The 18,523-nt window shown below is 27.0% G+C and overlaps 1 protein-coding gene across 2 annotated transcripts; it reads right to left on the bottom strand.

Annotated features, from left to right (window-relative positions):
- Positions 1-59: 59 nt before the first annotated feature.
- On the bottom strand, positions 60-17,736 carry LOC109597683 (serine protease nudel). 2 transcript variants are annotated; one of them, XM_020013811.2, is made up of 11 exons: positions 17,504-17,736; positions 4,334-4,604; positions 4,065-4,281; positions 2,127-4,006; positions 1,875-2,075; positions 1,519-1,822; positions 1,264-1,467; positions 1,071-1,205; positions 685-971; positions 432-629; positions 60-375 (listed from the first exon to the last, which is right to left on the bottom strand). In XM_020013811.2, the coding sequence occupies exons 1-11, from the start codon at positions 17,618-17,620 to the stop codon at positions 128-130; spliced, it is 4,062 nt and encodes a 1,353-aa protein (XP_019869370.2). In that variant the 5' UTR covers positions 17,621-17,736; the 3' UTR covers positions 60-127. The 2 variants fall into 2 exon arrangements, with proteins under 2 accessions (XP_019869370.2, XP_049826509.1); XM_049970552.1 differs by having other exon boundaries at positions 1,071-1,217.
- Between the last annotated feature and the right edge of the window lie 787 nt (positions 17,737-18,523).

Genomic DNA, 18,523 nt, shown 5'->3' on the forward strand with positions numbered 1-18,523 from the left:
ACATTGAATTAACTAATTTCTTATTTATAAGTAATTTGGATAAATCAATAAATAAGCAATCAAGGCACATAATAATGCTTTTTATATACAGTAAGTACAAATTTTGATATCACACTTGATATATTAATCAACAATTTTTTTCATCACTTCCATCACTACATTCTATATATCCATTACATAAATGACTGTCAGGTAGACATTCTCCTAAAGGACATCGATGTCCCGCACATACATTCTTAGATTTATTTCCCGTGACATTTTCAGACTTATAATCCTGCACCAAATGGGAATTGATCCAGTTAACATAGTTTGCTACTTTTGTATAAACCCCAGGCCTATTCGCCCTTGCACATCCGTAACCATTGCTAGTAATACCTGAAATTATAAAACAATGTAGGTCATCCAAATTAGAGGCTTTAAGCTAAATTTACCCTGCAAAATCCATCTTCCATTTGGCTCAGGACACATTAAAGGTCCCCCAGAGTCTCCCAAACAAGCATCCCTGCCACCCCTTTCATATCCAGCACAAAACATGTCTTCTGTAATTTTATACAGTGGTAGGAACACTGTCCTTTTTCTACATTCAGCTGTAGATATTATAGGAACTTGGACCTCTTGAAGAGTATCAGCTAAAATTGTTGTTCAAACAATAAATGTAGTATAATATAATGTAATTATTCTTACGAAAAATGCGTCCAACTTCGAATAATTGACCCCAACCGACAATAGTACATAATCTGCCATCCATGGGGGCCTCATTAGGTGCTGGTAAACATATAGGTCGAACATAATCACTATAAACTACAGGAAATTCCATTTGTAAAAGCGATATGTCATTAATAAAACCAGAATCCACATATCCTGGGTGTACTATTATTTTAACTATTGCCCGGAGTTGCTCGTAAGGCGATGGAAGCGTCGTACCTCTTCTAAGTGCACCCAATCTCGCCACCCAGTGCTCATCTTGAGAACTGTAAAACAATAAAATTCATTGGTAATTATATACATATTTAAAATGATTACGATCATTATAGTGAAACAATGGACCTTTCAATGTACCAGATACTCACTGATAAAAGCAATGCCCAGCCGAAACAAGCCATTTATCGGAGAGTAATGTGGCTCCACATTGAAATTCTCCCTCTTTGTACAAGGCAGCTTGCCAAGGCCACGCTCCCAAACCTGCATTTCCTCCGCCAACGACTCTGTAATCCCGTCTTTTATTATTTGTGACAATATAAACTTGAATAAAGCATGACTTACCTAGCTATGTGTTTCATTATTTGGGGTCTTGCACCACATTCTAACGTTTGGCATTTGACTTTTACTGTTTTACGGTTTTTGCAAGAGGTTTCTTTAAAGGATAAACTAGATTTGGTTTCGTTTTGGAAGGAGTAAGATAATTCATAATATGGAGAGGACTCAGAATCGTTGGTTCCTATGTGGGCTTTAATGGTTTCTAAATTCCTAAAAAATTAATAGTGACAATTTGTTGGGTGATTTAACATCATTACTTACTGGTAAGTCATTGATTTACAGACAGATTTTCCGAGATCAGATATTTCCCAAGAAATATGCGATTTCGATACGACGTTCTCAAAGTTATCGATGCACAACTTTCCCCACACCCCATACTTTCGGACCATTAAATACCCTTCAGAGTAATATGGAAACTCATCGGCAGCTTTTACGTTTGCTGCTATTGTAACACACTGACGCTCATCATCTCCTTGAGGACAATCTCTGAATCCGTCACATATTTTTGTTTTGTCGATGCACACTTTTGAGTTACTGCACACATACTGATTTGGAAGGCACCACTCTAAAAGTTTCAAATTTAAAATGTGTACTAATTATTTTAACAATAAATATACCACACTGATTTTCGTCTGAGTAATCCCAACAGTCAACAACTCCATCACAAATTTTTCGTATCAAATACTGAGATCGTAGGTAATCTGCGCAATTACAGTCTTCTTCGTCTTTACCGTCAACACAGTCTATTAGTTGATTACATTTGGTGGTCTCTGGCAAACATTTGCCATCACCACATCTTATTGTAAAGTTGCCACATTCTGAAAACAAGTAATTAAAACAATTTTTGAAAATTTAATATGATTTAATACCTGATTTGTCGTTTTGTATTTTGAAGCCCACTTTGCTGTAAGAGTTAGTCACATCTTCTTTTTTAAAGCCATTAATTTTATTCAGAGTCTTAGTTAATACTTTAAACCCCGAGTGGTTAATGGTGTAGCTGGAAGATATGGCTTTGTTCGATATTAAGGGTTCTGTTTCAAAAACCGTGTTGTTGTCATGTACTTTGCTGATTTCTGCCAGGTGCTTCAGCTTTTCAGGAGTTAGCTTATTGAAATTCGTTTTATTTTCACTTCTACTGCTGGAAACGGTGGAGTTAACAGCAAATACTGATATCTCAGTGTTGTTGTCAATGTTAACGTCCATTTTCGGGTACCTCACTATATCCTGATGTTTATCATCACCTTCTAAAGTGCTGTCTGTGGCGAAATTTAGTACACCTATAATTTTAAAGTCTTCTAATTTAAGATTGTCGACTTTTTTCATTTCCTCTTCATCGGATTGTATTTTAACAAAATGATCGGGGAAACTTCGATTTTCAATGGAAAGGTTATTAACTTCTCCTGGTTTGTACGGTCGTCGTCTTAGTGGTCTGCCAACTCCAGAGTTCGATTTTGCTGGAAGAAGCGTTACCAAAGGTAATTTCGTTGTTTGCAGCATCAAATCATCAACGTCAGTTTCCACCACAACTTCTACTTGTCCTTGTCCGAAGCTTCCTTCGTTGTCTGGGTTATTTGAGAAATTTTCCTGTGGTTTTTCCGTATTTTCGTATACATTACTCAAATTGACGTTGTCTGAATCCAAAGATGAGGCTAAAGTGTGGAATATTGATGAAAGGTTCTTCAACATCTGCTCTTTTTTTAGCTCTTCTGTTTCCGGCATATATTTAACGGTTTCCACTTCAATGAAATCTGATTGTTTTTCAGTCACTTCGTGGAAGTTTGACGAAGGAATTTTCTCTATATTTTCAGTATTCGTTTGGAAATACAACGAAGGCTCAGTTAATTGTGGTAGCTTATTAACGGGAATTGGGTGACTTTTTAAACTCGAGGAGCCCAAGGTTTCTTTATCGGCGAAGTGAAATGACAAACCTGGATTAGTAAAGCTGGTATAAAATGGCCGTTGCATCATGCTGCTTCGATCAGCGATCGTGGATGGTAGTGGTGGCAAAGTTATTTCAGATTGAACTGTAACAGTAGGTCCAGATAAAATTGGTATCCAAGGCTCATCGTCAAACATATGGGGGTTAATTATAAACTTATTATCTTCTGTGGGAGTTAATTTAGTGACACTGGGTTCTTTGGTTGCACTAGGAGTAGTGCTAGTGGTACTCATCACTGTTGTTGAAGGTGTCGTTATTGTCTTAGTAGTCAGACTAGATGTAGGAATTATTTTAGGAGTGGTAGTTGGGGTTTTTGTCACTTTTTCTACCGCTGCAATTTTATACAGGGCACTCGTTACAGACGACTCCTTAAATGTTGTTTTTTTGGTTGGACTTTGACTGATTTTAGTGTAAGGTTTCGCAGTTGTTGTTTCTGATTTCTTTTCTGTTATGTCCGCCTCAGTCTTGCTAATTTTAAAGGAACCTTGAATCACCGGTAAATCTCCAACATCGTCGGTGTCCTCCGCTTCTTTGATACTCGTATCTTCTTTAACAGGTAATTTTCTTGTCGGTGGAACTGGGAGGTGCGAAATATTGTAATTATGTGTTTTTAAAACGACTCCGCTTTTAATTGTTTTGAAATTCTCCTTCGGTTTTAAAACTGGCGAAGTGTGTAATTTTTCTGTCTCCAGAGTTTGTCGAACGTAAACGCTGCGTGGATCAAACCTGATGTTTCGGAATACTGGTTTACGTGATATGGCATCACTTAACAATATATCTTTAATATTTTTTTCTACGCTTGAAGGACTTCTAAAATAGTTATCAATTAAAAATGTTGAATTAACTATAAACCTGTCAGGGGACGTACTTAGTAAGCTTTCGTTTGTTTAAAATTACTTTAAAATAAAATGTTAATGTGTCGTTTCCGAAGCTATCTAACGTGCAAGACACAAGAGCTGGTCCTAAAGTACTCCTTTGGTATAACGCCTCTAGCTGTCTTTTGTACCTGGCGGCTTTTTCTTGTAAACTACCTACAAATCTATCACCCCTGAGTACTTTAGCACTACAGCTAAAAGTAATCAAGCCTAAAAACAATGAATGTAGGAAACACGTAAGTTGATATAATTTAGGGCATACCACTCGTTGATTCAGCAGGATGTAAAGTACCCATGTACAAAGCCATTCCAGCTATAGCTAAAACTGCAATTAGTACTAGGAACGATGCTATAGCCAAGGCAATCGTACATATTTTTCCTTTCGATGCTTTATTATAATCATTGCCAATACTAATGCAGGAACGAACTGATCTTGGGTTATGACTTTGCCAATATACTGCTCCCGCCGACGTATGGGCGTTGGTAAGAGATGGTGTTGGTCTTCTAGTGCTATTTGGTAACGCATACTCACTCTGAAATTAAAATATGTAGTTACAATTTACGTGGAAATCATCACGATTGAACTAAATTAACTTTTGATGTCTGTATGTTCAAGATTCAAGTAGATGAACCGTTGATTGTTGATAGACTTGTTAAAAATACATTAGAACATATAATTGCAGATTTAAGATTGTAGCGGAAGTAAATGTTTTCAATAATGATGCAGAGGTTATACACTTTAATTTAACAATCCCTCGTTTACCGAAGCATTACCGAGATAAATAACTTTATGGAAATTTAAGAAACAACTTTCCATTTTATACACATATTATTTATTACAAGCAGTGTTGATTTTTGTCTACAACTATTCGAATGATTAATATCAATTAATATTTAATATATATCGAAAATAAAAGTGCACAATATTTCGAATATTCAAAAATTCAAATATTCGAATATTTCAAAAAATTGAACTTCTATCTCTAAATTAACAGAAATTTATGAATACTGATTTCAAAAAATAAATTTTATAATTATGTATTTTATAATATTAAATTAATGAAGTCCTCGACAATGTTAAAATATGCTCAAGTATTCGAATATTCCTATAAAATTCAAATTTATAATATACATATATTTTAAAATAAAATTGGACTTCCTATCTCTAAATTAACAAAAATCTACGAATATTGACTTAAAAAAATAATTTTACTTATTTTTAATAATTGTGTATTTTATAATATTAAACTAAAGAAGTCCTCGACAATGTTAAAATAGGCTCAAATATCTGAATATTGCTTCGTAAAGAATTAAAATTTATAATATAGAAATATTTAAAAAACTGGACTCTAATAAATTGACAATAATCTGCGAATAAAAATAACTTTAATTTAATACTTATGTATTTTATAACATTAAAGAAGTCCTCAACAATGTTAAAATATTTAATTAATTTATATATTTGATATCTCTAAATTAACAAGAATCTACAAATATTGATTTAGAAAAAATAATTTTGATTTAATAATTATGTATTTTATAATATTAAACTAACGAAGTCTTCAACAATGTTAAAATAGGTTCAAATATTTGAATATTTCGTCCTACAACATTCAAATATATAATATACATATATTTTTAAAATAAAACTGAACTTCTTATCTCTAAATTAACAAAAATCTACAAATATTGATTTAAAAAAAAGTATATAATTTTACTTAAATAATTATGTATTTTATAATATTAAACTAAAGAAGTCCTCGGCAATGTTAAAATAGGCTCAAATATTTGAATATTTCTCGTAAAGAATTAAAATTTATAATATATGTATATATTTTTTAAAAAACTGGACTTAATATGTCTAATAAATTAACAATAATCTGCGAATAAAAATAACTTAATAATTTAATAGTTATGTATTTATAAGATTAAGTCTTCGGCAATGTTAAAATAGACTCAAATATTTAAACATTCTTTTGTAAAAAAATCATATATACATTTTTAAAAGAAAACTGGACTTGCTATTTCTAAATTAACAAAAATCTACGAATATTGATTGAATTTTTGAATTTAAAGAAGTCCTCGACAATGTTAAAATAGGCCCAAATATATGAATATTCCTTCGTAAAGCATTAAAATTTATAATATATATTTTTTAAAAAATTGGATTTAATATGTCTAATAAATTAACAATAATCTGCAAAAATAAAATAAGTTTACTTAAATAATTATGTATTTTATAATTTTAAACAAAAGAAGTCCTCGATAATGTTAAAATAGGCTCAAATATCTGAATATTCCTCGTAAAGAATTAAAATTTATAATATATGTATATATATTTTAAAAAACTAGACTTAATATAAATTAACAATAATCTGCGAGTAAAAATAACTTTAATTTAATAATTATGTATGTATAACATTAAATTAAAGAAGTCTTCAGCAATGTTAAAATAGACTTACAAAAGAATAAAATTGTTTTGTAAAAAAAATCATATATACATATTTAAAAAAACTGGACTTGATATCTCTAAATTAACAAAAATCTACAAATTTATGATTTAGAAAAAATAATTTTACTTTAATAATTATGCATTTTATAATATTTTAAAAAAAACTGGACTTCCTATCTCTAAATTAATAAAAATCTACGAATATTGATTAAACAAAATAATTTTACTTAAATAATTATGTTTTTTTTTAATATTAAACTAAAGAAGTTCTCGACATTGTTAAAATAGGTTCAAATATTTAAACATTTCTTTGTAAAAAAATCATATATACATATTTTTCTTAAAAAACTAGACTTGATATCTCTAAATTAACAAAAATCTACAAATTTTGATTTAGAAAAAATAATTTTAATTTAGTTATGTATTTTATAACATTAAACTAAAGAAGTCTTCAACAGTGTTAAAATAAGTTCAAATATTTGAATATTCTTTCCTATGAAATTCAAAAGTACAATATACAAATATTTTTCTGATTGTTCTCTCTATAACATAAATAAAATTTTCACTGGCTTTGTGAAGACAAATATTTAAAATTTTTTGAAGAGATCAAGGCCATAAGTGCAAAATTGTGTGTTTATTTATTTAAATTAAATGGAAATGAAAAAAATGCCAAAGTATGAATCATAAATAAATTTGTACAAAATATTATTATATTAAATTATTATTTTTGTTTATATTTTAGACCATTATGTGTCATTAACAACAAAAATATTTACAAATGTTGTCCAACAATGAAATAATAACAGTTCTTCGAGGTATTCTTTCAAAGTTTATTTAGTAAAAGTACTACATAATTACACATAGATAATAACACTAATTTTATAATTTATTTCATTCACTCCTTGCTCGGAACTCATATGTAATTATACGGTTAGTTCTTTTGACTTTTACGGCGCTTCATAAAATGTTTCAACACATCAAAACTAGAATTTAAGTTAACTGTACAAAATGCGATTTTTACTGTTTTTTTACAGAATTTCAGTCTCCCATAATTCACTCGGTTAACGGGTTTGGTTAGTTCATTTACCTAGTGACAATATTTTAATAACAACAATTAATTTATATTTAAAATGGCGAACGTATTCGAAAATAGTAATGTAACTGTACCAGTACAAAATATGGTAATTTACTTATTTTCATTAAATCATAAAGTGTGCGTTTCCTTTTTGAACGTTCCATCCATTATGGTGGGACGGTCCCATAAAATATTCAGCAATATAAATAATTATTATAATTGCTGAAGGAACAACGAAGTCTAAGTTTTCGTACCCGTTTTGGATTCACAATAATGAGTAAGATTTCACACATTTAAATAAAATAATTCGGTGTAAGCACCGTTAGTCGGTTGCAATATTAGTATAAATAAAGGGACTGACGTCGAAGTGAGCGTGGCTGGGTATTCTGTTTTAGGTAAAACTAGATTTTTATGCAATAATCATCGTATAACTGTACACGAAATAATTTGTGAGAAACGTACGTGTTACTTATTATAACGTGAGAACGGAAATGTTTAACTACATGTATTTAATTAATAAAAAGAAAAGATTTTCTACAATTTTGTCTGGTAAAAATGCCCTAACGGATTTTTTTGTTCCGACCATGGCTGATCTGTATAAATCAATAATGCATCGGAAACAATCGACGGACGCGGGATAATTCTTGCTTCTTATTGGAGTGTAACAATCAATACGAAAAATTATGTCCAACACGATCAGTATGCAGACAAGCAGTTACGTATACTTAAATATTAATTGGAAATTATGTGGAACATTATTTACTGAGTATTTAAAATACCGTTAACTTATAAGAGGCATTGCTCTTTTCGACCTAAAAACTTATTTTACGCATGATTTACTCGGTATAGATCCCTTAATGTGTATTTCAATCGTCCATTTTACAACGCAAATTGTTTTTAACAATGTTCCGAGTCTGGTTCGAAAATGGCAAAAGCCAAAAAAAAAAAGAGCCAAACGATAAAAGTCACTAAACTTTAATGATCCTATGGACTGCGTTATTTTATTACATACATGGATGCTTTCAAACACGTCATAAATATGCTCAGTGATCGAATTACATATTTTGAACTGCGGAGGAGTTAACATCAGATATAACAAAGAGAAATAAATCATAAATGGATTGTTTTATATTATGATAGTTTGATGGCTGCTTCTAAAGTGTATTTGATACTGTATAAAATTTTAAGATCTTTTAAAATATTTATAGGTTTAGATTCAGTTGTTCAACGTCTTTTTCTTAAGTTAATAATACAGTAATTTATTCTTTTTATTACTATTTTTGTGTACAAATTGAAAGAATTCAATTAAAAATAAATGATAGAAAAAAAATTGTTATTTAAAGATTATAACTTTTGTTTTTTTTTATAATAGATGTTATGCATAATAAAAAGGAAACTGCATAACACAATTCAATGCCAAAACCATTAAAAAAAAGCATTTTAAATTTGCAACGATTTATAAAAAAGTTGCTTAAAATTGTACTGTAATTATAAGTAAAGATTAAGTAAATATTACATAACATATCTAAAAATATTATAAAATTGTGTATGACAATTTACTTCAAATTTTTCAAATTTATTAACATTAAATGGGTTGTAAAAAATTAATTTTTAATAAGAAAATAATTTAAATACTGCTTTTAATATTTTAATTATATATTTGCAAAAAATAATTGAATATTATAATAATTTTTATTTATTTACATTTATGTATAAAAAAATAATTATATTCGTTAAAATATTATCACAAATTAATTTTCTGTTAAAAAATAATTATGCCAACTTATCTAATGCCTATTTTCATAATATTTAAAGATATTTCAAATTTTTCATAAATTTGTTTAGGCAAAATTGTACTGTATTTATAAACAAAGAGGAAGTAAATATTACATAAAAATGTCTAAAAATATTATTAAATTTTGTATGAAAATTTACTTAAAATTTTATAAATTTATTTAGAAGCATTTATTAATTTTAAGTAGGTTGAAAAAAAAATAATTTTTAATAGGAAAATAATTTAAATACAGCTTTTAATATTTTATTTATATATTTGTAAAAAATAATTGAATATTATAAATATTCAATATTATAATAATTTTTATTTAATGGATAAAAAAAATTTATTGATTAAATTATTGTAATTTTCTGTTAAAAAATAATTATCTCAACCTATCTAATGTTAATTTTCATAATATTTAAAAAATAATTAATATTTGAAATTTTTCAAATTTATTTAGAAGCATTTATTAACATTAAATAGGTTGGACAAAATTAATTTTTAATAAGAAAATAATTTAAATACTGCTTTTAATATTTTAATTATATGTTTGTAATAAATAATTGAATATTATAAATATTCAATATTTTAATAATTTTTATTTAATGGATAAAAAAATAATTATATGGGTTAAAATATTATCACAAATTAATTTTCTGTTAAAAAATAATTATATCAACTTATCTAATGTTAATTTTTATAACATTTAAAGAATAATTAATATTTTAATTTTTTTCATAAATTTATCCAAATATTTTTTACAATAAAACGAATATTATTATTATTAATTTATTTTATATTTGAATTGAAAATATTGGAAAAAGTAAATATAAAAAATGATGATTAAGATGCTGTTTTTTAATGTTTTAATAAGTATATATTTGTAAAAGAAGTACATTATAAATATTTATTTAGTGAGTAAAGATTAATTTCATTGATTAAAATATTATAATAAATAAATTTTCTATTAAAAATTACTTTTCTCTATCTATTTAATATTAATTAATGTTCTTAATATATAAAAAATATTAATTTCTTTCATATAAACTATTTTTTTTTTAGAAATTTATTTAGAAATATATTATTTACAATAAAACGAATATTATAAAAATATTTTGATCCAATATTATTAATTCTGTTTAATATATAGAAAAGTAAATATTATTATAAAAAATCATTATCATTATATTGTAATTTAACAATATTTTTATCGTTTAATATAAATTTTGAAAAAGTAATATGTTTAATAAATTGCTTTATTACCATTATAAAGACATATAAATCGTTTTAAGAAAAAGTTATTGTATTATTTATGTATAAATATTTAATGGTTTAATCAAATATTTAATGTTTACAAAAAGTCTAAAATTTCCATATATAATGACAAATAAATTCGTCACACTTATATTTTTTATATTAATAAAATATAGAAGAAATCTTATAAAAAAAAAATTAATTAACAATAAATAATGTTACTTCTTGTATATAAAAAATGAAATTCATTAACAACTAATTTAAGGAAACGTTGTAAACGCACACCAAAGTATTCCCTTGAACTTATCGAACGTTTAATCTCAATTATGCACCTAATTAACGATAATTGAATATATACATGCATATACATCATTTCGAGCGCATCCTGGACATTCGATTACCGAAACTTCTTATTTAAATTCTTACCAACTTCTTGTAAGCATTGCTAATGAAATCTGAATATTTACAAGAGTATATAATAGACGAAAAGTATTTTAATAAGGCACAAAGAAAGGCATGCGGGGAACTTAGGGACAAAATAATTAACAGTTCTCCGTATAAGAATCATTGGGTGGTCTGTGCAGTCATTTCTTCAAAGTAAAAATGTTTACACGGTGGCTGCTATTCCGAAAATTATCTCAAAATAATTGTGGTGTTTAGATTTGTATGGGGCCCTCTTTCTGTGAAGGTAGGTTTCCGATACCTTCGGTGTTATCATAAAAATGTATTGGCGTGAAAGGTACACGTCATAATATGATGAATTATTGCCTATTTTTAAAGCTTTTGTAGACTTTTACTAAATATGCTGTTTATTTTTTCTTGCATTGTGTTGAAAACATTTTTCTTTAAGTTAAAAATTATGCATTCAAGGGCAAATTTACTGGTTTATGAGTACACAAATCAGCTTAAAGAAAATATTGTAAGTGATGAAATCTCACTATTGAAGATGAACAACGTCAAGGTCGTCCTGAGACCTGTACCAACTAAGAATTTCAGTAATACCTTTTGTGAAATCCATTACAAAGAGCCAACATGCAATGAATTTCATCAAAAAGTTGAACAAATGGATTCCACATCAGTTAAATGAGTTATAACAAAATTAGCCTTACTTAGCTTATGATAATTCTCTATGATCTGGATAATGAGTCGAAGCTGGCAAACCTGGTAAAACTGAACAGAACCCAAGAAACTTATTCTTGTGTATTTTAAAGCGAAAATATAAATTACTTTTCCTGTTACCTAATATATTATAAAATACTCTTAAAGTAGCTTCAGAAAATACAAATATCTTTTTTAGGTGGATGATATTGAGACAAAGATTGATCAGTTTTGCCCAACAGTCAAATCCAGACAGAAGCAATGTTTACTTTGCCTTGATCAGTGCCAGAAAGCTTCATTTTCAGATTTGAGAAATATAATTAAGAAAAGAGTAACCTTAAGGTTTGTATTCGTTGGCAACTGGCCAGTTTCTGTTGCTGTCTTAAGAATATTTATGTTATCTTGTCCTTAAAGTAATTGTGAAGCTATATTTGGAGACTAAAAAGTAATTGACAGCATACAGAGTGGTCTGCTACTGCTAAAATTTCTAAGTTTAAATCATTTTTACCTCAGACAAAAGGTCGTCCTTAATTTAGACACTAAATGTCAAAAAAATAATTCATTTTTTATTTGTTCTTCAATATACTCCATAAGAATTACACGATTTTCTTGTAAAATCCATTAGAAAGTGCCAACATGCAATGAATTTCATCAAAAAGTTGAACAAATGGATTCCACATCAGTTAAATGAGTTATAACAAAATTAGCCTTACTTAGCTTATGATAATTCAATATGGTCTGGATAATGAGTCGAAGCTGGCAAACCTGGTAAAACTGAACAGAACCCAAGAAACTTATTCTTGTGTATTTTAAAGCGAAAATTTAAAATACTTTTCCTGGCACCTAATATATTATAAAATATTCTTAAAGTAGCTTCAAAAAATACAAATATCTTCTTTAGGTGGAAGATATTGAGACAAAGATTGATCAGTTTTGCCCAACAGTCAAATCCAGACAGAAGCAATGTTTACTTTGCCTTGATCAGTGCCAGAAGACCTGATTTTCAGATTTGAGAAATGTAATTAAGAAAAGAGTGACCTTAATGTTTGTATTCGTTGGCAACTGGCCAATTTCCGTTGCTGTCTTAAGAATATTTATGTTATCTTGTCCTTAAAGTAACTGAGATTTTAAGTAACTCAGATTTTAAAAACTAAGTGAGTACTTTTGATTGTTTTATTTACTACTTTTTTGTGAATTGACTTCTTTAAAAGTATATTTTAAAATATCAATCAAAATGCTCAGAAAGGTACTCTTGTGAAGAGTTGATAAATTCCATAATTTTTTTTTGGGGGCACAATTTGATGTTTTGACATAAAAAATAAAAATAAAAGGTTTAATTCTGAAGAGGAGGTCAAAATTGAGGTCTTCTTCAGTTTCAAAAACTCAGAACGTTGGCAAAGATGGCTTAATAATGTAAAAATTATGTCATTTCCAAGTTAAACGTAAATTACAGTTTCCAGTACCTATTAACAATTGTATGAAGATGTTTATCTCGAAAATGAACCTCCACGGAGTGTTCACAGAGATTTTCGGTAAACAATTATATTCAAAAGCCACTAATTAAAATTATAAGTGTCGATGCGGTCGTGAAGCACATCAATTTAGATTCGTAATCTAACTGTAATTTCGCCCGCTACGAATTTGTGTTTTTGTGCACCGTCCGTAACATTGAATCATCTCCTCTCACTCATGGGAATAATACCGAAGACAAAATTTACCAACAACAATGCCCACGATTGTGTTAAACCATCAAATCTTCGGTTGGAATCCATTAATAAAACTTAAATAATAGAAAAAGTATTACCAAAAAAATAATTTGTTGGACACATAATGTACCGTGACTTGCCCGCTTGGTAAATTTCTTTCAACAGATGCGTGGAATTCAATCCACGACGTACTTTGAATAAATGGACGGGTCTGCCCATCTAAAACGGTCGCTTTGTTCGGGATACGTACCCAAAATAGTGCGGACAGTTATTTTGATTAAATTAACCATTGATAAGCGTCCCAAAATAGAAAAACTAGCTAAATAAATAAATAACAAAATGTACATGCATCTTTTTAGTAATGTTTTCACATAAGTTGGATGACCTTAGGCTGCACTGTATATTCAGATAATTTATAGCAACATGTTTTTATGGTGTGGAATAAATAAATACATTTTCATATTTAGCTTGTGTAGAAAACGTGAACATAAAAGAATACGAATCCAATGTAAAAGAACCGAGTGGATTGGATAAGATGATTCAACGGCCTTGCAAGGTTCTTACCCCCATCATCGCGCTGATTTTCTTCTTACGTTACTTTACATTCCTCCGGCGTATTTATAGGTATACGTTAATATACACTTCGATGGCGGATCGTTCGTCGTAAATTGCAAATTGCCGATCTTTAATTTCTCACATTTCAAAAAATGATGCTCTCACAATCACTCGCCATGTTAACCTTGATTTTAAAAAAATGTCCTGTGAACTCTCATCAAAATTTATTTTTTATTAAAACTGTTAATTTAGTTAAGTTGAAAAATTATATAAAAACAAAATTATTTAAAAAATATTCACTGAATTTGTGAGTTAAAGTTAAAGTCGACGAAGGATATTTAAAAAAATTGCTTCCTAAAATTTTGCTTTACTCATTATAAATATATAAACGTGGAAAATTTTATATTTTTTATAGACATTCAATTTTTTTCACAAGTATGTTTTGGGCATTAATTATTTTTAATAAAAAATAGTTAATTTTTAATTAAAATTTCTTTTTAAGTGTTACCGGTATTCCTTAAAAATAACTTTTATAATCAATCGTTACATTATCACTAATGAAAAAATATGTTCATTTTTCATGCATTAAAAACTTGTTATTTAATGTTATAAAATGACAAATTTAGTAGTAGTAGTAACAGTAATATTAATATTAATAATTAGAAAAATTAAGTATAATTTATATTTAGTAAACATTTTTTAATAAATTTCTATTTAAGACATTAAAAATTAATTATAATTTATCATTATTTTATTCATATTTTATTAAGATTCTTACTAAAATGTTAATAATAATATTTTAATTAAATCATTACATAATGATTATTAAAAAATATTTTTTATCAATATTATAAGTATAATGAATTTTAATGACATAATCAATCACAAAGAAATATTTACTGAACATAAATCATTACTAATTAACACAATTCAGTGAAATCTACAATTATTGATACATTTTTTATATATAAAAGTACTAAAAATAATAATTAGAAAAATTAAATATAATTTACGTTCATTAAATATTTTTAATCCATTTCTATATTTGATTATGTTATTAATAGTTAATAATAAGCATAAAGATTAAAAAATTAAATAACAATTTTAATATAATCATGCACAGAAACTTGTTAAAAAGATATTTAGTGAACATAATTTATTCTTATAAATACAATTTCATTTTTGTTACATATTTTATTTATAAAAAATACTGATAATAATAATTAGAAAAATTGAGTATAATTTATATTCACTATTTTTTTAATAAATTTATTTCTATATTTGATTGTTATTAAAAATTAATCATATTTAATAATTTAAATAAAAATTTATTATTTAATTTGTTACAAAATGTTAATAATAATTATTTAATTATAATGGTTATTGATATGTAATTAAAATATATATATATATATATATATATATATATATATATATATATAATAAATTATTATTTAGTAAGAATCCTAATGATAAAATTTTTTATATCATCATTTATTAATTAATAAAAAGAAATAATCTAGTTTATTATAATTTTTTCACATTTTTATATTTTAAAAATCAACAGTTTTTATAAAAATTTCAATAAAATTATGAGAATCTTGTAACATTCATTTATAAAATTTGTTTTAATTCTAACTTTGTTACATCTGAATTAATTTTTCATTACTGTGTGCTTTAGAAATAATAATAAACTCGTATAAATATTAGAATGTATTTAAAAGAATATTTTGTTTTAAAATTAATGTAATAAATTATTTATACAATTGAGATCACTTAATGAATTTTAAAATAATTCTGAATGGAATGACTAAAAAAGCTGAAATATAATCCCAATAATTCAATATTTTGTATTTAATTAATAAAGATATAAGATATCAAGTTTATGTGTTATTAATGTATACAAGAATTTTGTTCTTGTATATACAAATGAAAATATTTGTTTGTTTGTTATATATTCCAAATTATTTTGGATATATCTAACAACAATTATTTAACTTTTTTCAGGTATCAAAATTTCATGTAGCATTTTAACATAAATTTGAATTATGAATATGAACTGTACAAAATTTCTTTAAATAATAAGTTAATAATTTTAATTTAATTGATTAAAATATTGTTGTAAAAGTTTTTAAATAATTAATTAATAAATTATTAATGTGTCGAGAGTTCTTTTTACATAGAGTAATAAAAGTATGTAAATTTTAATTTTATTATTATTCAAAGAAATGACTAATATATTGACAATAAAATATTGTTGTATTAAATTTTTATTTATTTTATTGCTGTAAACTACTACAAAAATATATACAAGAAATAAATAATTAAATTTTAGGCAATTTAGACCATAATTTATTTTAATTAGGTGCAGTAATTCAAAGAAGCCTTTGTACATTATACTGACAATTAATTAATTGAATCGTGGCTAGGTGACCACAATCGTATTGTTTCAAACTTGATATTGATTCGACCACATTCTTTTGAAAACCGTCCGGTCTAAATTAATATCAATAAAACTAGTAGCAGTTAATTATTCTCCAAATTTATTGTCGTCTTCTTTTGTTTGATTAATAATCGGTGTATTGAATATCCCAATTCCCAGGTATTAAATGTAAATATTTGTCATGTTAATGAACACGTTCATTCTTACATCGACAACAACGAAATGAATTATTATTCATTATCATTAGTTTTAATTTGAATTTAGTGTCGATTGATACCCACAAAAGACACGCAAACCGCAATTTAATAATAATAAATTCTTTACAACAAAGTTAGCATCCCGCAAAAAATCTAATGATGTCTTATTTTATTGAATGATGTGGCATAAATTAAACATAATTCTGATCGGCTGGCGAAAAATATAAATTAAGTGTTTTTCTATTTTTATCATTTTCAAAACATCCTGTGTACAATGACTCCGGGTTGTATAAATTTATTATTTATTTATACGAAAATAACTGCTTTGGCAGCACATTAACCATATACAATTAGGAAAATTTGTCTTGAATCGGATGGAGGTTGAATTTTAATTTTATTGAAGAATTTTGTTGACAGACAAAAGACTATGGGACACCGTTTCAATTGTCTGATTAAAATTTTAAGTAATAACCGATTTTTAGGCGAGACCTTGGGTAAATAAAGTAAATAAATTCGCCAAAGTATTTGCAAATGAATGAAATCGTCGACATTATTATTAGAAGAAAATGCACACTTAAAATAACTGTAAAATTGAATATTTTCGTCATAAAGGAATCTATGTATAGACAATAAATACTACCCAACGGTAACATTATTGTCTTTCAAGTCGTTAATGTGCAGGTACTGTAATTGAATTTATACATTTACCAGAAGAATAATCAAACATTAGTGTCTTGTTCCACTTTTTAGGTATTCAAATACCTGAACAACATTTTTATATTAATTAAATTCAATTAAGTCGAAATGATTATTCGCTTACACTGTTTGTTTACATTAAAAATATAAACAATGAATAATTAATGTTGGTAGTTTACCCCATTTTGTCGGTAGTTCCTTGGCGGACAGCTTGGAACATTATGAAAAAAATTATTAGACAAACTCGGCCTAAATTTCGACGGGTTGACAACACTAGATCCACAAAATGTTTCCATTCTGTCGCTTTTGAGAAGAAGGGAAAAAAACCACACAAATTAATCACATCATAAGCGTTGATTTTCACATGAAGTTCGAAAATGTTCAGACGTACACAACCAGTACCACCACTGCGACGACGACGACGACGTTCGAAGGAAGTACGTAATAAACAATTCACAGTCAAGTTCAACGATGTTATACCGGCTACGGCTTTTAAGACTATGGCGCAACTTTGCTTCACTGTAAATCTCGCAGCTCTTCTGGTCTTCTTTAAACTAGCATGCAACGTACTATACGGCATAGGTATACCGTGCCAAAGCCATAAGCCATCGGGGGGACAACCACCAAACATGGCAAATGGTTAACTCGCATTCTAGTACATTTAGTGAAGATCGCTAACACTTCCATCTATCTACCTTTACTTTTCTCTTTCCCTTTTCATATCATTCATACATACATTCATAAACTCACAGCTTTATTTTTATTTCTATTATTTATCATAAATTATTGGAAAAAGTCGATAATCTTTTTAAAATTGTTATTCTTTCTACTAAATATTTAAACGTCGTTAACATTGTTTAGTTGTTCATTAATGATCTGATATTTACGAATAAAAGTACTACTAAAGTAAATTATTTTTTTTTATTGTGACAATATCTACATATTAATAATAATATAATTATAACGTATAAAAATATTGTAAAGTATGGGACAATTGTATTATTTCTTATGTCTTTGTCTTTGATAATTAAAAAAGGTGACTAAAATTGTAATTAATTAATTCCTACATATTTAGATATTTGCAAGTAAATTTAAGAAATGTTTTGAAAATAATATTCTCTAGTTTTTGCCACAATATCACAATAGTGATATATTGATTAAAATTTCATTCAAAAAATCATTTTGATAGTTATTATTAT

This window comes from Aethina tumida, chromosome 1, assembly GCF_024364675.1.
Source record: "Aethina tumida isolate Nest 87 chromosome 1, icAetTumi1.1, whole genome shotgun sequence".
NCBI classification, from domain to species: Eukaryota; Metazoa; Arthropoda; class Insecta; order Coleoptera; family Nitidulidae; genus Aethina; species Aethina tumida.